Source organism: Bos mutus, chromosome 5 (assembly GCF_027580195.1).
Source record: "Bos mutus isolate GX-2022 chromosome 5, NWIPB_WYAK_1.1, whole genome shotgun sequence".
NCBI lineage: Eukaryota > Metazoa > Chordata > Mammalia > Artiodactyla > Bovidae > Bos > Bos mutus.
Window position 1 is genome coordinate 23,738,447 of NC_091621.1, and position 23,021 is coordinate 23,761,467.

The 23,021-nt window shown below is 39.9% G+C and overlaps 1 protein-coding gene across 1 annotated transcript in view; it reads right to left on the reverse strand.

Annotated features, from left to right (window-relative positions):
* WIF1 (WNT inhibitory factor 1) overlaps nt 1-23,021 on the reverse strand; it is a 91,854-nt gene that overhangs the window by 68,249 nt on the left and 584 nt on the right. Inside the window, exon 2 of the mRNA XM_005902525.3 lies at nt 22,412-22,551. Within this exon, the coding sequence (XP_005902587.2) occupies nt 22,412-22,551 (140 nt within the window). The remainder of the gene's footprint in view (nt 1-22,411; nt 22,552-23,021) is intronic.

The window sequence follows — 23,021 nt, forward strand, 5'->3', positions numbered from 1 at the left end:
ATGGCACCCCACTCCAGTACTCCTGCCTGGAAAATCCCATGGATGGAGGAGCCTGGTAGGCTGCAGTCCATGGGGTCCCTGAGGGTCGGACACGACTGAGTGACTTCACTTTCACTTTTCACTTTCATGCACTGGAGAAGGAAATGGCAACCCACTCCAGTGTTCTTGTCTGGAGAATCCCAGGGACAGGGGAGTCTGGTGGGCTGCCATCTATGGGGTCACACAGAGTCGGACACGACTGAAGTGACTTAGCGGCAGCAGCAGCAGTAGCAGCAGCAAACTATGACATTCTTCCTTGTAGAAAGTGCTATCTTCTAGCTACTAATGATAGTAACTCTCTAAGCTTTGAAGTTGATCTACTTGCTAATTCCCCTCTACCTTGTCCCAATCAAAAGTGACAAAACTTTACCACAGAGTGTTGGGAGAAAAAATTACTTAATATCTGTTTAGAAAAAAATTTAATGAGTATACATGCAAAAATAAATATTCCAATCACTATTTCAAAATATTTTTGGATAAATATTCCTAAATATCTATATGAAACAGGCAGAGAAACTCATAAATATTTATTCATAGTCACTGAAAATTCATAGAAAATGTGCTTTGTTGCTATGTTAAAGGAATTACCTGGTTTATTCTTTAGAAATTACCTACTAGTTTTGTGTTTTTAGATTCAGTTCACTTCAGTCACTCAGTTGTGTCCGACTCTTTGCGACCCCATGAATCGCAGCACGCCAGGCCACCCTGTCCATCACTAACTCCCAGAGTTCACCCAAACTCATGTGCGTCAAGTTGGTGATGCCATCCAGCCATCTCATCCTCTGTCATACCCTTCTCCTCCTGCCCCCAATCCCTCCCAGCATCTGGGTCTTTTCCACTGAGTCAACTCTTCGCATGAGGTGGCCTAAGTATTGAAGTTTCAGCCTCAGCATCAGTCCTTCCAATGAACACCCAGGACTGATCTCCTTTAGGATGGACTGGTTGGATCTCCTTGCAGTCCAAGGGACTCTCAAGAGTCTTCTCCAACACCACAGTCCAAAAGCATCAATTCTTTGGTGCTCAGCCTTCTTCACAGTCCAACTCTCACATCCATACATGACCACTGGAAAAACCAGAGCCTTGATCAGACGGACCTTTGTTGGCAAAGTAATATCTCTGCTTTTTAATATGCTATCTCCATTGGTCATAACTTTCCTTCCAAGGAGTAGGCGTCTTTTAATTTCAGTGTCATAAAGTCTGACACTGTTTCCACTGTTTCCCCATCTATTTCCCATGAAGTGATGGGACCAGATGCCATGATCTTTGTTTTCTGAATGTTGAGCTTTAAGCCAACTTTTTCGCTCTCCTCTTTCACTTTCATCAAGAGGCTTTTTAGTTCCTCTTCACTTTCTGCCATAAGGGTGGTGTCATCTGCATATCTGAGGTGATTGATATTTCTCCCGGCAATCTTGATTCCAGCTTGTGCTTCTTCCAGCCCAGCATTTCTCATGATGTACTCTGCATAGAAGTTAAGCAGGGTGACAATATACAGCCTTGACGTACTCCTTTTCCTATCTGGAACCAGTCTGTTGTTCTATATCCAGTTCTAACTGTTGCTTCCTGACCTGCATATAGGTTTCTCAAGAGGCAGGTCAGGCGGTCTGGTATTCCCATCTCTTGAAGAATTTTCCAGTTTATTGTGATCCACACAATCAAAGGCTTTGGCATAGTCAATAAAGCAGAAATAGATGTTTTTCTGGAACTTTCTTGCCTTTTTGATGATCCAGCAGATGTTGGCAATTTGATCTCTGGTTCCTCTGCCTTTTCTAAATCCAGCTTGAACATCTGGAAGTTCATGGTTCACGTATTGCTGAAGCCTGGCTTGGAGAATTTTGAGCATTGCTTTACTAGCGTATGAGATGAGTGCAATTGTGTGGTAGTTGGAGCATTCTTTGGCATTATTTTTAGATTAGAAGTATAATTTTAATTAATATCTATCTGAAGAGCTATTTCCACAGTTAATAACCACCCCTATGAGGCGGTGTTGACCTTGGAGGGCTTCACATCCCTGTGTGGAAAGGAGAGTTGCTTACTGCTCCCCCACTGCCCCCTACAGTAGGAAATTCCTACTAGGTGAATTGGTTAGAACTTAGCAAAATGCAGGCTAAAATCAACCTCCATCAGTACCATTTAGAAAACTTCATTTGGAGGTTTAGAAATACGCCACAAAAGGACACTGAAAAGGACACCCTTGCCTAATTGTGTTTGAAATGTGTAGCTATGACAAGTGCTGTCTTCCATCCACAGCCACAGTGTATGTGCCAAGAGCCTGTCCAAGGATATCCCAGTTGCTCTGACACAGAATTCCACTTGTGGACTTCAGTCCTAAGGGACAATTTTATTCATACTATTAATCCTAATATGGAAAAACTTTTATGCATCAAGATGCCCTTCACAGAGCAATTTATATAGTGAAAAACTATCTAGAGGCATAATCAAAACAGGAGAATATTTAAATAAACCAGAGAACAAACATAATAACATGTGAAACTGCTCCCACTTGTCCTTAAGCGAACAACAAACAAGTGAAAGTCGCTTAGTCCTGTCCGACTCTTTGTGACCCCATGGACTATGCAGTCCGTGGAATTCTCCAGACCAGAATACTAGAGTGGGTAGCCTTTCCCTTCTCCAGGGGATCTTCCCAACCCAGGGATCGAACCCAGGTCTCCCACATTGTGGGTGGATTCTTTACCGGCTGAGCCACCAGGGAAGCCCAACAACAAACAAATAAGGACATAAATTGTTACTTCAGTGCAAAGAACTAGATGAAAAAAAACCAAAATATTTTTTATTAGTTTTTATTGGAGTATAGTTGCTTTACAACGGTGTGTTAGTTTCTGCTGTACAGCAAACTGAATCAGCTGTACGTATACATATATTCCCTCCTTTTTGGATTTACTTCCCATTTAGGTCACCAGAGAGCATTGAGTAGAGTTCTCTGTGCTATACAGTAGGTTCTCATTAGTTATCGATTTTATACATAGGAGAATCCCAGGGATGGGGGAGCCTGGTGGGCTGCCGTCTATGGGGTCGCTAAGAGTCAGATATGACTGGGCGACTTCACTTTCACTTTTCACTTTCATTCACTGGAGAAGGAAATGGCAACCCACTCCAGTGTTCTTGCCTGGAGAATCCCAGGGACAGGGGAGCCTGGTGGGCTGCCGTCTATGGGGTCACACAGAGTCGGACAAGACTGAAACAAATTAGCAGCAGCAGCAGCAGTGTATATATGTCAGTCCCAATCTCCCTATTCATTCCATTCCTTCCCCACTTAGTAGCCATAAGTATGTTCTATAAAAAACACCAAAATATTAACATTTCTTAACATAAGTTAACCATACATGACTTCCCTATTCTTCTTTCTCTTTTTCTGTATTTTCCAAAAAAATGTAGAGTATACTAGTTTATGATGGAAAAACGTAATGAAGTTAAAAGAAAACTATAAACATTCATAAAAAGAAATAGTTACACCCAGGAAATTAAGTACTACAAATTCTAATGAAGCCTAGTTTATGTTCCTGAGTATTGGGTTTTGCAAGTTATAATTACTATAAAGACAGTTTGCAAAGAAAAAAAAAAATCTCAATTTGTAACAGTGAGACAAGATCTGAGTTGATTCTCTATTCTTTGTAAACAGCCAAGCCAGGAATAAACGTTATGATTTGGAGAAGCTCTTAAAGGATAATCAATAGTAATACTATAGCTGCCCTGTCTTACCTGCCTCTGAGTTTAGCTCTCAGTTTATTAGTCAAACTGAATAGGCTAAAATCAAGCTAATAAGAAAACCAGAGAAAAGTTGTCTAAAATAGATTTTAGGAGATTTGATCCGCATTCTGAAGGCAAACAGGATTTTGAAAAGTTAATTCTGCTTAAAATTTATTTTTGTTGTTGTTACAATTTAACTGAACAGTCCAAACTGTTTTTTTCTTCCTGTGATTTGAATTCAGACATAAAGCTAAGAACAATGCAGAAATGGTAATGATGAATAATAAATCACAGACATTTTAGAACTGAAAGGAACTCTTATTTTACAGATGAGAAAGAAAATGAAATACTTGTCTGAGGAACCAGATAAATGGTGTGGGGGCCAGGCCGGAAGCCAGGTCTCCGGAGGCCGGCTCAGTGTGACACTCTTGAGTTCAGAGAGTGAGCTGCCATGGCTTGGGGTGGAATCTGGGCACCCTGCCAGCACGCTCCCTGCCTGGGATCTGGCTGACTACCTTCCTTTGGCTTCATGGCTCCCATTTAGCACTAACAGCTCATTAATTCAAAGGGAAGAAAAGGCCTTACTTTTTCAGTGTCTACTACGTGTCAAGTACTTTGTACACATTATGCAACTGCATTTTGCTGCCACGGTACAAAGTAAATTAATTCTTTTCTTTTAGTACTTGAAGAAATGAAGGCCCCAAGAGTTTAAGTCGATCAGGATTTGGCCGAGGTTTTCATTTGTCTCATTTTGATGGTAACTTCTCCCACTGTTAGGCAGCTGACATGGAAAACTAGATGTGTTAGATTTCTCCAGAGAAAAGAAACCAAGGGGATAAATAGATTGACTGGCTATAACGAATTGGTTCATATAATCATGGAGGCTGATAGTTAGCAAGCTGGAGACTGAGGAGAGATCGTGGTGCTATTCCAATCAGAATCCAAAGGCCTGAGAATGAGGAGCATCAGTGGTATACATTCCAGTCTGAAAGAAGGCAGGCTCAAGGCCCAAGAAGAGCCATTCTTTCTGAATGAAGGCAGCAGGTAGGCGGAGTTCTCCCCTCTCGCTCCTAAGAGGGTCAACCTTCTTGTTCTATTCAGATCTTCAACTGATTGGGTGAGGCCCACCCACATTGGCCCTTAGTCTACCAATTCGAATGTCAGTCTCAGCCAAAACAACTTCACCGATAAAGCAAGAATAATGTTTGATCAAATGTCTGGGTGCTCTGTGGCCTGGTCAGCTGACACATAAAATTAACCAGTATACATCATATTCTTCAGTATGTTGAGGACCTGGACTAGGGAGAGGTAAGCAAGACACCCGGATCACGGATTTACAGAGGCGCTCACTTCCAGGTTCAACAAGCACCCTGGAAGCCTTGCCAGTCTCGCCCTCGTCCTGGCTCTATGCTCCACTCAAAAGGGCAGATTCAATTACCTTTCTTAAACTGAAGTGTTTATATTATGAAACAACTTTCCAGAATCATGTAAACACCATTCTGGAAACGTCTTGGGTAGGCAGAATTTCTTAAGGAATTGAAAGCAAAAAATATCTGGACTACCAAAAGAAAACAGATCTGGGGGAATTCCCTGGTTGTCCAGTGGTTGAGACTCCATGCTCCCGAAGCAGGAGGCTGAGGCTCGATTCTTGGTGACGAAACTAGATCCCACATCTGCCACTAAAGATCATGCATGCCACAGCTAAGGCCCAGCACGGCCAAATAAATTAATATTTTAAAAAGGAAAACAGATGAAAGGTAATTATTTCTATGCTTACTATGGAATGGAATGATAACCCACTTATATTTTCCATGGAAAATATTTCCTTATAATTTAAACAGTATTCTACTGCACAGATCCTAAAGCCTTTCCACAAAATCACAAACACACAAATCTGTGCATTATAGAAAAATGCATAGCTATTCAAGATTAGGCTTGAATTATTTTACTTTTGACTAAAGGTTACTCCCTGTAAATTACAGTTATCTCTCATATTTAGTTATGTGCAGTTACATTAATGCATGACTTTTTTCACAGTTATTGGAAGGACTGAATGAACCTAATGAGATCATATAAATGAAAATGTGTTTTAAACTATTAAGTGCAATAAAGAAAGGCATCATTGCTATTAATGGGATGATAGAGCAATGTCTTACCTCAATTTAGGAGCATGTTGTGCTAAGTTGCTTCAGTTGTGTCCGACTCTTTGTGACCCTACAGTCTGTAGCCTGCCAGGCTCCTCTGTCCATGGGATTTTCCAGGCAAGAATACTGGAGTGGGTTGCCATTTCCTTCTCCAGAGGATCTTCCTGACCCAGGGACTGAACCCACATCTCTTATGTCTCCTGCATTGGCAGGCAGGTTCTTTATCACTAGCGCGAGAGCTGTACTAATTTATACACTCTCCTTCCATTAACAAGTAAATGTTTCCTCAAACTCTAGACACCATAGGACATGCAATGATAATTCTCCAAACTCAAGCCTGTGGGTATCCAAGAAATCAGATTAGTTTAATAAGCAAACTTTGAGAACCAAAGACAGCTAGTCTGGAGTCAAGTTCTATTTGGCATTTGAAATAGGTCTTGACTTAGATGATTTGTTATTTGCCTTGTAAAATAAGACTCTAAATGACATGGGTTGCAGGAACTCAATATTGATGTCTTCAGTTGGGGTCAGGGTCTTAGCTGTACTGCATTAGGTATCAAGTGACAGACTTCAGTGCTAAACTTTGGACAGGGGCAGACTTATTTTTGCACAGAACACCAAGCTGCTTTGAGGCTGTAAGGCTTGTGAAAAATATAGCCCAGCTTGGCCTCTTGAGTTTGTATAGCTTAGGAAGCAAGGAGAGGCTGAACCTGGACCTGAGGAGGCGGCTTCTCTCAGCGCCTCACTGCAGCAGCAGAGGTCAAGACAGTCCCCTCCAGGATGGAATGGGTATAGCCTTTCTAAGAACTCACAGAAATAGTTGGTCTTTGCTAGAGAAGAAGTAGGAGTAAATGAACCAGAGGCCCTACATCAGCAATGGAGGGGACAAGTCAGTAAATTTAAGGGTACAAATGCAAAGTAGCACTCACCAAATGTGAGTGCACAGACTGGTAGAGTCTTGGAATATTAAAGTTACAACAGGAAGACATGTTTTGGACCATTAAGAAGAGCAACTTTCTATGATTACCACGATCAAAATCACTAAATAAATTCTGCCATAATAAGTTCACTGCCACTGAGCATGTTCAGCTAGAGGCTGTGTGATCATGATCATGGATGCTTCAAAGAAAGGTTGGGATTCATGGGGTAGATGAGCTCTGAGATCGCTTTCAACTCTGCTAGTCCGTGACCTTTACATAGAAACCAAAGAAAAAAAAAAACTGGATGAACATGGAGAGATAACCCAAAGCTTGACTCCTGTCTGAAACTGAGCAGTTGTTTAAAAGGAAGAAATGGGTAATCAGTGTATCATGAAATCATTCACATTTTTAGTTATTTAGGATGAGTTCTCAAACATCTGATGAGTTTTAATGTTTACAGGGACACTGAATTTGGGAAAGTTGTTTTCTAACACTGAATAGATGAATGGTCTAATGAAATGAGTTACATAAAGATCACGGTACCCACAAACAGGTCTCTGTGAGAGAGAGAGTACCCCTACAGCCTTTAAAAATGCTGGAGTGGAAAACTCCACAAAGAAATAACCTTTACATTGCCATCTGCTGGCTACTGGTATAAGTGCAATATAATACAATCTGAAATATCCTAATCAGATCCAACTGGAAATAAGAATACTGATTGAACTTACAAGTGATAGGAATCAAATGGCTTCATTAAGTACTCAAATGCAAAATAAATACTAGAATACTTTTATAAGTCTGTTGGAGATCCACCTGGTTATTGCCTTAATTAGATGTCCTACTTGACTTGTGAATTCTCCCAGTGGTGCATCCATGACCAGTACTGAAACAGCCCTTGGAAATGAGGCATCCTAACAAGTCCTACATTGGCAGTTTATTCAGGCCAATGTTCAGCTCCCACAGATAGTTTCCTTTGGGAGAGCTGACTCTATCCCCTAGTAATATAGTGACATTTGTTATATTCATTTCCAAATATATATATATATATTTAATATATATGGCAAGTGGAAGGCAGACTACATTAGGCCAAATTATCTTAAGTACATAAGTCATGAAGTCAAGCAGAGAAGCCATTCCAAATGCACATATTTTAGTCTCACATATTTTAGGCTAGGCTTTGAAGAACACAGGGCCCCTATGCTGATAATTCACTCCTCCCCCAACAGAGGTAATGCGCCCTCTTCAGTACTTTCATAGCATCTTGTTCATTCTGCATTTAAAATGTGGTTGTTACTGTATTATTGCTATTTTGGTTCCTATCTGCTTCTGTACTAAATTGTAGTCTCCTTGAAAGCAAGCTGTAGTGTTGGAAGAGACTCTTGAGCACCCCTTGGACTGCAAGGAGATCCAACCAGTCCATCCTAAAGGAGATCAGTCCTGGGTGTTCTTTGGAAGGACTGATGGTAATGCTTAAACTCCAGTACTTTGGCCACCTCATGTGAAGAGTTGACTCATTGGAAAAGACTCTGATGCTGGGAAGGATTGGGGGCAGGAGGAGAAGGGGACGATAGAGGATGATATGGCTGGATGGCATCACCGACTCAATGGACATGAGTTTGGGTGAACTCCGGGAGTTGGTGATGGACAGGGAGGCCTGGCGTGCTGCAATTCATGGGGTTGCAAAGAGTTGGACACGACTGAGCGACTGAACTGAATTGAACTGAAACCAAGCATCATATACAATTTACATTTCATTTTTTTAGCATTCAACACATGCTTTGTCATTAGGTAGTCCCTCAATAAGTATTTATTGAGTTGAGATCAAAAGAAGGAAGGAAGAGAGGAAGACAAGAAGGATCCAAAGTGTCCAAAATCAGTATTTCTATTCTATACCTCATGTCTTAGCTTTAGACTCTAGTTTTCAAATGCAGACTCTAGTTTTCAAATCTCAGACTTTGCCATCTGAGATGCTCAGCAGAAATTTCATCTTCAGCAATTTCCAAATGAATCCTACTATCGTTGTGCCTCAAACTGTTCTGTAATTAGTTTACCAGTTAAGACCTAACTATCTTCCCAACCATGTAAGTCACCCTCTATTCCCCCATTTCCAGACTACCTACTTTCAATAAGTTCTGCCAATTATACTGAAAGAGACCCATCAGTGGTATCTTCCTATTTCCTCCCTCTTTCTCCCAATTACCTGCTTTGGTTCACATCCTTGCCACCTCTTATGGCATCTTAAATAACTTCCTAATTTGCTCCTGTCCTCAGTCAGCTACCTCATCTACCCTTCATCTGCCACCAAAATTATCCTCCATACAGATACATCATCATCTACTTTTAAACTTTCAATGGCTTGCCACTTTTTATAAGACAAGCCAACAGTGGCATACAGTAGTCATCATAATCTTCTCACACTTACTTTTTGAGATATTCTGTTCCATAAACCCTAACAATTCTGGACAAACTGTCTTTCTCCAGCCGCTCCGCTGATTCTCAATCCTGTGTGCCTTCCCACAGGTCATCCAGTAGACCTAGAATGCCCATCCTAACCCCACCTGCCTTGGTCACTGTCTGCCTACTGAACAGTTTGTGACCCAGTTTAGATGGTACCGCCACTGTGCTGTTTACCCCAGAAGATAAGCAACTGCAAATTTACCTGATCAATGGCAAGATCCTCTGGTTTTATATTCCCCTAGCACTTTCCTTAGGGCATTTAATAGGGGCAACAGCTAGCCCATAGGAAAGCTCTGTGCAAATTAGGTAGAAGTGTCCCCTCTGGGCAGGGGCAGCTCTGTGTCAGGCTGTAAGACTTGACAAGTGAAATATGGGCTGGATTTCAGCTTAGTCAGGTTGAACTTGGCGCTTTGGTCAGATTCCCTCAAGCAGTGAAAAACCTCGTCCAACTGAACGTGGTAGCCCAAGAACTTACCACAATGATTACGATTGCTTTTTTTTTTATTTTTTAAAAAAATATTTATTTATTTGGCTGCACCAGGTCTTAGCTACAGCATGTGGGATCTTTTAGTTGTGGGATGAAAACTGTTAGTTGTGGCACATGGCGATCTAGTTCCCTGACCAGGGCTCAAACTCAAGCCCCCTGCCTTGGGAGCGTGGAGTCTTAGCCACTGGACCCCCAGGGCAGTCCCAGAATGTTGAGTCCTGCCCCCAGGCAACAGGTGAGCGGTCTTGTACCAATGCTACAGATGTGGAGCCCAGAACCAAAGACATTTTTGAAGCTAATTGAGCCCCTCTGTAACCGTGGCCAAATTCCAGTGGTCATCACTAATAAGCTTCCCGACTCCAAATTAGGCAAAGATGCCCACTCCAGTAAACACCTTAGGGCACTCTAACCAATCACCTAACACTAACCTTCCGGCAGGGATTTTCTTTGTCTTGAGGCTATAAAAATTGGCTATGAATCCACGAAAACTGTTGACTCTCCCTAGCCTGTGAGGAGGTCGCCCATTGTGCTCATAATACCCCTTTATCTCTGCTCTTCATCCTTAATAAACTCATTTTCTTCTAAAACGCTCTATATGTGGAAGTTCTTTAGCACCCAGCACTTGGATTGCCCCAAGACATAATGGCCTTTCTGATGCCAGTCTTTACCACCAGCTGATGAATTCCTAGAAGGCAGGTAGATCAATCAAAATTTGTATTCTCAGAACCTAGGCCATGTAAACATTGATAAGTATTGTTTGAATGGCTATTTTTTGGCATGAGGAGATATTCCAAAAATTATCAAAGATCTCTTAAGTATATAAATGCGTACATAAGTGTTCTTAGTTGTGTAGTCTTGGGCAAGGAATTTGACTTTCTTATGCTCTGGTTTCCTCATCTATGTAGTGGACATAAAAATAGTACCTACCCTAGGATTGTTGTGAGGATCTGATGAGATAGTATCTGTAAAGTGCTCAGAAAAGCACCCCGTCCCGAGTATGTCTTATTAAGTATTGTCTGTTACTATTAACATTGGATAAAAAAGAAAAGATTCTGAGGTGAATCTTTTTAACATTGACAATGACACAATTCTGGAGGAAGAATTTTTCTGCTTTGATTTAAAAAATATAGAGACATTTCAGTTTATATAAAAGATATTACCATTAATATTAAATGATTCAAGATATTTTAATATTAAGGTATAGAATACTAATAGTTCAGAATTTGGAAGGAGTTTAGAGGTAACCCAACAGCTTTTCGTATAGATATAAGAACTGGTCAAGTGACCTTTCTGCAGGTTCTAGTGTTTCTCCATCTGACCCTTACCAAGTGTCCAGCATCATTTCTTCATTTCCTCTCTTCCAGAACCCCCAATATTCTCCCTTCCACTCAACTAGCCTCAGTCTCAGGTACCATTAGCCTTGCCCACAATGCATTTTCACAACTTTTTTTTGCCTCTGCCTGTGATATCTTCCTTCCTGTGCCTTGCTCCCATCTTAGAGGATTTAACCCCTCATGCACATTCTTCAAGCCCCACTTTGATTATTAGATCTTCTCTAGTGAAGCCTTCCCCTACTTCCTCAGCCAAAGCTAGCTGCTTCCTCCTCTGTGTTCCCAGAGCTCGCTCTGTGTTCATATACCTATTTAGCATGAATCAGAGTAAGGACAGGACTTCCCAGGTGGCTCAGGGATAAAGAACTCATCTGCCAATGCAGTAGATGGAAGAGATATGGGTTTGATCCCTGGGTTGGGAAGATCCCCTAGAGAAGGAAATGGCAACTTACTCCAGTATTCTTGCCTGGAGAATCCCATGGACAGAGAGGAGCCTGGTGGGCTACAGTCTATGGGGCTGGAGAAAGTCGGATATGACTGAGCAATTACACACTGGAGTGCAAGGACTCTAGATCCCACCTGTCTAGGTTTAAATCCCAGTTCTGTCACCCTTCACTTGTTCCTCCTTTGCTCTTCTCAGTTGTTTTCTCTCTCAAATGGGAACAATTATGTATTCAGTCATTCAACAGTTCATTATTGATTGCCTATTGTGTGTCCGAGAAGGCAATGGCAACCCACTCCAGTACTCTTGCCTGAAAAATCCCATGGATGGAGGAGCATGGTAGGCTACAGTCCATGGGGTCATAAAGAGTCGGACTCGACTGAGCGACTTCACTTTCACTTTTCACTTTCATTCACTGGAGAAGGAAACAGCAACCCACTCCAGTATTGTTGCCTGGAGAATCCCAAGGACAGGAGCCTGGTGGGCTGCCATCTGTGGGGTCGCACAGAGTTGGACACGACTGACGTGACTTAGCAGCAGCAGCATTGTGTGTTAGGAGCTGTTCCAGGACCTAGAATTGTATGGCAAATAGGTCAAAGTCCTTGCTGTCATGAACATTTATGGGGAGAGTCAAATAATTAAAAATGAACAGTGGTTTGGCCAAAAAGTTTGTTTGGGTTTTCCATAATGCTATATAGAAACACCCAGCTCAGAGGCATCCCCCATTCTGCTGACAGGATGATCTAAATTCTAACTGCCTCTGTCATACTCCAGTGGGTTAGTCACTAAGTCGTGGCTGACCCTTGCGACCCCATGGACTGAAGCCTGCCAGGCTCCTCTGTACATGGGATTCTCCAGGCAAGAATACAGGAGTGGGTTGCCATTTCCTTCTCCAGGGGATCTTCCCAACCCAGGAATCTAACCGGTGTCTCCTGCATTGCAGGCAGATTCTATTGTACTCTGTTTCATACTTTTTCATGGATTGACTCAACATTACCTAGAGAGTAAGTTTCAGGTGCCTTGACATGAAGGATGAAGTTGTGGAGACCTAGCCCCTGCCTTCCTCTCCACTGCCTACCTTGCACATACACTCCAGCCACACCAAAGTACTAGTTCCCCAGATAATGTATGCCTGGTCTCTATGCCTTGCTTTACGTTGTCTCCTTTCCCTGAAAATCATCCCCTCTTCCACATTTGTGCTTGTCCAGTTCAGACTCAGGGCCAGAGTTCTTTCTCCTGTGTGCTCTCATTCTAACCTGGGAATGCTTCAGTACTTCTACAACACTGCTGCTGCTGCTGCTACGTCGCTTCAGTCGTGTCCGACTCTGTGCGACCCCATAGACGGCAGCCCACCAGGCTCCCCCGTCCCTGGGATCCTCCAGGCAAGAATACTGGAGTGGGTTGCCATTTCCTTCTCCAGTGCATGAAAGTGAAAAGTGAAAGTGAAGTTGCTCGGTCATGTCCGACCCTTAGTGACCCCATGGACTGCAGCCTTCCAGGCTCCTCCGTCCATGGGATTTTCCAGGCAGGAGTACTGGAGTGGGGTGCCATTGCCTTCTCCGGCTTCTACAACACTACTTACCAGGAATTCTTAAAATGATCTGTCTCCATATAGCTGCCTCTCTTGTTGGCTTCTAGTTTTCTCAAGGGCAGGGATTGGGTTCTTTTGGTTTTTTTGTCTTTGTTGTTTTATTCTGATTGTCTTTTTAGTTTTTTTTTTTTTTTAAGAAACATTTACTTTTAATTGAAGGATAACTGCTTTACAATATTGTGTTGGTTTCTGCCATACATCAACATGAACCAGCCATATGGGACTGGGTTCTTGATTATGTTTTGTACCCAAGGCATGATCTGAGTTCTGGCCAAGAGCAGCTAAGCAGGGACTGGGTTCATGTCCTTTATCTCACTGTCAGCTAAGAATTCACTCCCTAAATATGTCGCTTTGTCCCAGGCCCACAACACACTGCTGCCTGGGAGATTTGTTCAGGTGAATAGGTTTCAAAAATGCCTGATATTTTCCAAGTGTCTTTCATCAGATTCATCCATAAAATCTAAAAAGAAGATAAAATGTATCTCTCAGAGGCAGAGACATTTGTTCCTTGATCCTAGAGTTTTAACTCATAGGTTTTGAAAGAAAATCGAATACTTGAAGAAGCAGGCATAGTTTGAATTCATCCATTTACACTGTTCAACTTCTTATCATTTCAACTGCAAGATCACCTGCCAAGTATAATTCCTATTATCTTTATCATACTTTTTCTTGATATTTGGAAAGTTTTTCTTAATAATTAGAAATGTAATATAAGAGTTGAGAATGCTAAGTCAATTCCTCTTTGAACATTATTTTCTTTACTTAAGCATCCTTCTACAGTAAGTGCAAAGCTCTAGATTCCATCAGCAAATTGTTTTCCTATGCACTCACATAAAGTGATTTTTTTTTATATAAAGTGGTTTTCTTTAATAGTTCTATGCTCTAATCACCTAAAAAAATTTAACCTGGAGCTGAGACTAATCATCACAAACTTTAAAAAGTTTAGTAAGAAAAACAAGAGCTAAATTATAGTTGTAGAAAAGCCATTGTCACATAATCTAAAATATGACACAAATTAATTTATCTATGAAACATGCAGACACAGAGGTTGCAAACATGAAACCACAGGCTTGTGGTTGCCAAGGGGGAGAGGGTTTGGGGAAGGGATGTTTTAGGAGTTTGGGATTCGCAAATGCAAACTATTATGTATAGAAACGATAAACAACGAGGCCCTACTATATAGCACAGGGAACTATATTTCATATCTGTGATAAACCATAAATGAAAATGAAAAAGAATGTGTGTATATCTATGTATATGTATATGAGTCACTTTGCTGTACAGCAGAAATTAATACAACACTGTAAATCAACTATACTCAAATAAATTTTAAAAAAGAAAAGCCACTGTCTACTTAACAGAGAAACCAGATTTACTTAATATGTCCCTGGGACAAAGCTGCAAAATGTTTGAGTCCATTCTGTTCATGGTAGAAAAGAGAGAAACCTCCTTAAATTGTTTGTACCTTCTTCTCCCCCAAAACCCTTGTTCATTGTTTGACCTTGACATCTCCTTTACTGAATTTCCATAACCTCTCAGATAAGATACAAGGTCCACTGTGATCACCTAAAAGATGCCTTCCCCTTTAAGACCTCCACGCCCTTGAACAGCCTGAGCTCTTCACTTGAAAAGCACTTTCTTCTCTTGCTGGTCTGATGAAAGCTTACTTATCCTGCAGGAATTAATTCGGAAGTCACCTGCTCAGCTCCTGGCTCCCTTCCTCCTCCAGACAGGGAAAGGGGTGGCCTTCTTTGTGCTCTCAGCCAGCCCTAGACTTTCTAACCTCATTTGCCTGGGTGTGATGGATATTTGTTTCCTAGACTATGGGCTCCCTGAGGGCAGGGACCATGTTTACTCCTCTTTGTATGCTCCAGTGACTGACTGAGTGTCTGTATCTGTTCACTGACTGAGTGCCAGCGGCAGAGAGAAACACTGCATGGGAGAATAACTCCTCATCCACGAAGTGTTCAGGGGAATGTAACCAAGTTCATCCCAGGCTGGCAAATGGAGAAAGCTGGCTAAAAAACTGCAGCAAAAGAAGCCCTGATCTGATAATACTTCTTCCAGAGATGTGGCTGAAAGATGAAGAGCATTTTCACTACATTCTTGTTAGGGGAAACACTGACAGAAACTTATCCACCCCAGTTAGGCACCATAGTAACTATCTGCATGAGTCATCTTATAACAGGAGGTCTGGTAAGGAACATGGAACTAACAAGCCACCACCAACCGGAAGAATTTGGGAAAGGTCAAAAGGAGACGCCACATGTCCTACCAACTTCCCAGAACCCTCCTCGCTGGAATCCCTCTTGGCTGAGCAATGCATGGGGCATGAGAAAGAACCCTCAGTCAGAATGACTGGCTAGAGAAAACCCAGAAACTAATCCCATCACCATAAAACCCAAGACAGTGAGCCATATGGCAGAGCAGTCCTCCTGGGTTCCCTTACCCTACTGCTCTCCACCCAGGCACCCCTTCCCAGTAGTCTCTTGCTTTGACAGCAAGTGTTTCCTTGGAGACAATTCATTTCAGAGTGTTAGACGAAAGTCCACTCTTGGGCTATGGAAGGTGTCTCCCTTCCTGTACGCTCTTCAATCCTCAAATTCTTTCCTTACAACACTCATCCTACTCATCAGGGACATTTAAGTTAAATGAGTTTAATCCAAAACAACTATGCTGAGACCTAAATGTTAAAGAATGCTGTGTAACATATATTCAATAAAGTCTTGATTTTAAAAAAAATGCTTTATCGAACATCATTTCTTTCCACCTCACCACAACAAGTTAAAAGATTTCTATTGGTGCAAACATTTAAAAGTCAGGAATAAACATAGAGGATAACAGCAAAGGGTTTGTTTATGTATGTTGACACCACTGTGTGAGGAAGACCCAGCAGGGTTTACATTTATGCCATATAAATCGCTCTAGAACCAGATGAGGCTTACAAGGTACCTTGCAACTCATCTCCTCTAAGCTATAAAGTCTCTCTTTTTTTTCCCTGGCAAAAGTTTGAGAAACTTACTGCTGTTTTCTATCAGTGGATACAACAGATGGCTGGCACATGCCTGCTTGCTTAATGAAATGGGCCCTCTGCAGAATTACTCTTTGATCCCTGGTGGCACGTCCACAACACCACAATGCAAAATACCACAACACAGCAGAATCTAAACACTAAAGGTTTAAAGTTGTGCTTTTGATATGAGTACCTTCTTTTTTAAAAGAAGAAATCATGCCCACAGTATGTAAACGTTTCCACATTCTCACTTGGAAACCATGAAACAGGGATCAAAAATCGAGGCATTTCCTTCATTTGGTGACATAAAACCACTGCAAACTCCAAGGGTGCAAAGGGATAAACTACTTGGGTTGTAACCACCAACACAATCATAACTCCATCAGGAAAAAAATGTGGACGGTACACATTGAAGGATTTAACTAATGACAATAAGCACTACCATAACTTCAGAGTTGGGAGGAGGTGTTTAAGGGCATTTGGCAGTTGCTTTGAAGAGCGAGAGGAAGTATTTAAATGAAAATTCACTCTCTATTGTTTTTCTTTGATTTTGGTCAAGGGGAGAAAGGAAGGAAAATACCATTTTAATACAGGTCTTCTTAACACAACCAGTCCAAGGGGAAATTTGAGACTTGGAATTGCAACCAAATTAAGGGGCCCAGTGTTACATCATATCAACCACCATACTGCAAAACAAGCTCTCTAGGGGATGATCCAGTTGGTTTTATAGATACCTGTCAGTAGAGTGATCCTATTAAAAAAAAAAAAAAACCTAGCAAAAATGTGAGTTAGTTGTCAGGAAAATGGTCTGTTTCTGACTTTTTTTTTCCCCTCAATGGTACTTTCTTCATTTTAAATCTGAGTTTGGATACAAATACACATATACAGGCTTTCCAGGTGGCACAGAGGTAAAGAATCTGCTTGCCAATAAAGGAGACACAGGTTTGATCTCTATGTCAGGAAAATCTCCTGGAGAAGGAAATGGCAACCCGCTCCAGTATTCTTGCCTGGAAAATCCCATGGACAGAGGAGCCTGGTGGGCTATAGTCCATGAGATCGCAAAGATACACATTATGCATGCACGTGCATTACATTACACACTATTATATATAAAATAAAAAACAAGGACCTACTGTATAGCACAGGGAACTATATTCAATAGTTTGTAATCTATAATAGAAAAGAATCTTCAAAAAATATATATACATGTATAACTGAACCATCTAAAAAATAATATATATATGTATAACTGAACCACCTTGCTGTACATATAAAATAACACAACATTCTATAATAAAACAACAATGCTTCACTTAAAAACAACCAAAAAAGGCTAAATTTGGGTGCTAACTGGAATCATTTACAAAGACACAACAATCTAGGCAAAAGTCTCAGTCTTTCCTTATAGTTGGCTTTGTATTATTGCTATTCTGGCAGTTTTCAGTAATTCAAGAAGTTTTTTTAATTGTAGAGAGCTAATAAAAGTTATGAACACATTTATATTTAACCTTACATTTTGGAAGATATTTCACTTTATACACTGTATCTTCAGCATATCTACTATTTTCTATTTTCAATGACCACACATTGAACAAAGAAGCATGTTCCTGCAGTTTAACCCAATAAAGTAAATTTTCCACACCATACACATGTCCACCCATTTCCCCAGGGCAGCAGGTAAAATGTTCTTCCTTTCCTGTATCCACAGCAATGTTCTAAACTTTTGTTTTTAAACATCCTAAAACTGAGAAAAATGAATATATATATATATTAGTGACTTCTAGAGGTTGCAAGAATTATGACCACTATACATGACTACTATACCAGGCTTTCCTGGTGACTCAGTGGTAAAGAGCCTGCTTGCAATGTAGGAGAAGCGGCAGGAACCTCCGGTTCAATTCCTGGGTTGGGAAGATCCCCTGGAGAAGGAAATGGCAACCAACTCCTGTGTTCTTGCCTGGGAAATCCCATGGATAGCCCTTGGGTTTTTAAGAGTCGGACACGACTCAGCAACTAAACAACAACGATACATGACATAAAGCTTACTCTAAGATCTGGACCTGTTGGTACAGATCATCAGAGCTTGCTTAATAATTCAGGTGATGGACTTCAAGTTAATATTGGCCCATTATCTTCATCCAGAAGATTTCTCTTCCATAGACACCAATTTCATTCCAACCCTTGCCAAACATCACAAAGTACAGGCATTTGGTCGTAAGAAGATAGGAAAACTAGCATAGATGGCTCAGCATAAATTCATCATCACTGCTACCAGAAGCCAGCAGAAAAAGGGATGCCCTATTAACTGGGGACCAGAGTCACAGTACCTTAGCATCCTTCTGCAAGTGACAGAACATAGTAAAGTGATTAAGATCAAGTCTCTATAATCTTTATAAACAAAGATCTATTTATATGATTTCTAGAAATAAAATATTTGGCCTGACACCAAATTTCTTCATATGGAAATCAAGAGTGGTGTCTCAGTATTAGAATTCAGATTTGTCTAACAAAACTTCTCATTAAAGTTTTATTTGAAAGCCTTTTGGTTTAGAAAGGGTTATTTTCCAAATAAAATGTTTAATTAATGTGTAGTGTAGAAAACCAAAATAGTTGCTCTTGGCCTCTACTTGTCTCAAATTTAGGGAAAAATTAGAATAAAGAATGCCTTATTGAAAAATATCAACTATTAAAAGTTATATACAGTAATAAAGACTATTTTCCCTTTAATTATCCCAATCTTTTAAGCTTAAGCCTCTTTAGTAGAAATTCTCTAATCTAAAAGCCTTGAGAAGGTGCACGTCAGAAAATGAATGAATATTTTAAATGGGCAATCAAGTAGAGACAGAATTTTTAAGAGAGAGGAAGAGGTCAAGGAATCTGATTTCAGGCAGGAAAGTTTAGCAAAGCAGACTTTTGAAGATTTCACAAAAAAATAGTCAGTGAGGACTATACATAAGCAAATTCTTTGGGATCCATAGGTTAAGATCAGCCATTTTACCATTTTGTTGAGTGATCTGCAGTGCAAAAATGAAACTGGATAAAAATATAAGTAAACTATTTATAATACAGTACATCATCCAGTTTTAGATTCTGAAGTATAACTTTTTACATACGTTTAATGTAAAATAATTTTTAAAATTACAAATCAAAACACATTCACTGTGGAAAAACCAAAACATAGATAAACCAAAACATAGAAAACCAAAACCAAAAGGTAGATATAACTAATGTTAACACCTTGGAGGATTAGACATTTATCAGACATGTTTTCCTGTAACTGTCCATATATTCTGTAATGAAACTAAACAGAATATACTATTATAGGCTATTGCATAATTTGTCATGAACATCTTTCCATGGCATTGAGTAGATATCTAGATATTTTTATTAATGCTTCTTGCCATTATCAGAGACTTCTAGGTTGCCCATTTTTTTCCTTTTATTAATAGCATGACCACGAACAGGCTGGCACCAAAAACTTTATTCGTATCCATGATTATTTTCTCAAGATGAATCTCTGGGAGTAAAATATCCTAGTCAAATGATCCATGTCAATTCTTTTGCCATCAGAGTCAAATTGCCCTACAGAAAAGCTAACATGCATCAGAAACAAATCAGTAAGGATAATCCTCCACAAACTAAAAATACTTTTAAAAACTTGACCAACGTAGTGTGAGAATACGAATCTCACTGTAATTTTTATTTGCATTTGTTTGGAGTCAAACATGAAAGTCATTTTAAATGGCCCCAAGAATAGCATGGGTTAGTGAACAAATACTTTATTGGAAGTAGATAACACCTACTGGATCTTCAATCCTAAAATATTTTAATTTTCCATGGTTACTGAAACATTTAATATTTAAGATTAAATTTTCATTAATAAGCTATGTGTCTTGCTTGTGCTGAAATCCCTAAATGTTTGACATTTTGAATGAAATAATTAGATAATGGAAGGAACTCTTCATTTTTCCATGTAGATGCTTTGATGTGGTTTGGATTTAGCCAAAGTTGCCTTTCTAAAGTCTTAGAGTATTTTTTGGTATTGAAGTCATATTTTTTCCATATTCAAAATTTCCATGCATTTCAAAAATTATGGTGCTGGAATCACAGAACTTTATTGGCATTAGTCACATCTAAATAATATTTTAAAACATCTTGCTGTTTGGCATCATGTAGATCCTTTCCCCTTTCTCAGTATCCCCCACTCCTCCAAAAAGGAAACATAACAGATTTCACACAGTTACCTGTGGTAACCAATCTGGAGCAAACTGAACTGAGGTGCTAACATTGGCCAGCATAATCCACAAGAGGAATCAACAACTAAACCAGAGAGAAAAAGACTCTCGAAGCTTCATCTACATGCCAGTTCCACCACCCTCTCTAATCCTCTACAAGAAATATTCCTCAGATTCTTGGATATGCAATCCATTTTGTACTCAACAATATGCCAACGTTTGCAAAGGGGAGAGAGCATGGAATTTAAGCCTTTGCTTCAAGTTCCATTCTTCGGAAGACAAACTCATAGGAAAAATAAATAGATTGATAAACCAATCAAATCAACTAGCCAGAGCTACTAATATTTTCTACTTTGCCTGAAGTTACTGAACACTGTCAGCTAGGGAGGGGTGCAAGTCAAACTAAAGGTTCTTTGCTGTTGTTTGGTCACTAAGTTGTGTCCGACTCTTTTTTTGACCCCCATAGACTGTAGCCTGCCAGGCTCCTCTGTTCATGGGATTTTCTAGGCAAGGATACTTGAATGGGTTACCATTTTCTCCTCCAGGGGGTCTTCCCAGCCCAGGGATCAAACCCTTGTGTCCCACGTTGACAGGTAGGTTTCTTACCACTGACACACAAGGGAAGTCCCTAATGGTTCTTACAAATCTATAGAAGTATAAATAAAGAAAATGTTCCTTTTTAAAATCACAGAATCAATATTGATCCCAGCTGACAAGTGGTCAAACACAATAGATTCAGGTGAAAAATAAAAGGTGACAATAAAAGGCCATTCGTTGATTTATCACTGGGTTTCACAATAATTCAAGATTAGCTGTCCATAAAGTATCTATGAAGAGGAAACTGTAGCGGGGGAAGGAAGGAATACCCTCCTCAGAGAGCAGTAGGAGCTTCAGTGAGCTTATCTGCAAAATGGGGGTATTAGAATAGATGACCCTCCTGTTAGGAACTCTGGTGGACCCAAAACATCTATTCCTGTATGACAATGGAAGTGTTGAAGGATCTAGAGTTGAAAGGAAAAACGAGAGAACAGACCTGTGGAAAAGGCAGCTTAAATAATCATGCCTATACTACAGCAGGTAATTAGAGAGAACCAAAGTGGTGTCTCAATTCAAAGTAACTACTTTTTATAAAGTGTTTTCTGGATCACATTCTTTATGAAAATAGCCATTTAAGCAGCTTTAGAATAAAAAGACCTAAAATGTGATTTAAATTACAATGATTTTCATAAGTAGACACATTTTACCCACTAATGAGCAGAAGAATTTATTAACTTACCATTTGTCCTCTAGAGTAAATTCTCCAATTGAACAAAAGAAACTAAGCTTACATTTTATCTTCCCTTTCTTTTCCAAAATACAGGTCATTTAATACTGAAACATAAAAAAAGATGCTAATATGCTAAGAAATAAAAGGAATGCTTCTTCATAAAAATACAGTGTAGTTTTCTTTTTCATGTGAAGGTATTAAAAAACCAATAGCTTCCAATATTTTACAAACATTCTTCTATGACACTTTGAGTCTGTGAACTTGTACCAGAAATATATAGTGTTATCATTAGTGAATAACACTCAATATGTCATTTTTTCAAAGGCACAATATCAAAAGTACTTACAGACTTTAAAAATTGTTTTAAAGTGTAAACAATGTCACAGATGGTTGGTTGGTATATATCGATACTATGGGGGAAAGAGACTTTTAAGTATTATGTTAAATTTTAAAGTCAATGAGCACAGAAAAAAGTCATGCTGCTATTTGAGGTCATTATATTTCCAGCAGTCTGAAGACACTGAGACTTATCAAAATAGTGATCTTAGGCACTTTGCCTAGCTCTTTCTTTTGGGAATCTTCAATTTATGTGACATATTTAAATAAATGGGAGTTAACTCTTTATTTGCTTTGGAGATCAGATGAGAAATCACTCTTGAAAATTGTAAAAAAGAAAAATGTAGCCGACTACATGTTATATCGCCTTATTTCTATCTGCCATCAGGTGCTGGAAATATTATAGGGTGATTTTCTCCAGCCTTTCTGGTAAACAGGACTCACCTGCCCTGCAGCTTGCCAGGTGAAATTCATAGAATGGATATTGACAGGAATAGCTGGCATTCTCTGCTGTGCTCTTCTGAAATCATGGGTAAAGGGGGCCATTTTCCCCTCTGAAACAATCAAGATATCTTCTTCAAGTCCTGGTTTAAAAACACACACACAAAGAAATAAAGCTATCAAACTAGCTGAACTTAGAAGAATCCAAATCAGAACTTGCGTGCCAAAAGAACACCGAAGAATTAGTAATGGGTCATTTCTTTTCACAAAGCACCTGCCTTCAAGTACCAATTAATCTTCCTGTGGATGATAAGAATGATGGCAAAGACATGCTTTCAGTGAAACGGAGTGAACTGTGGAGTAAACTGGTGCCAACACATGCTCGGTCCACTGAAAAACGCTGGATTGTAGAAACCAACAACAGCATGATCAGAACATTAGAACAGCTTAGATTTATGGAGAGAAAAGCTTAAACGCTTTTAGATGGAAAAGCGATAGTCCATAGGATCGCAGAGTCCGACACGACTGAAGGGGCTTAGCAAACACGCAACTAACTAAAAAGGGTACAATCTTCCTTGGAAATTAAGTTTTAAAAACATTCTAAATGCATGTA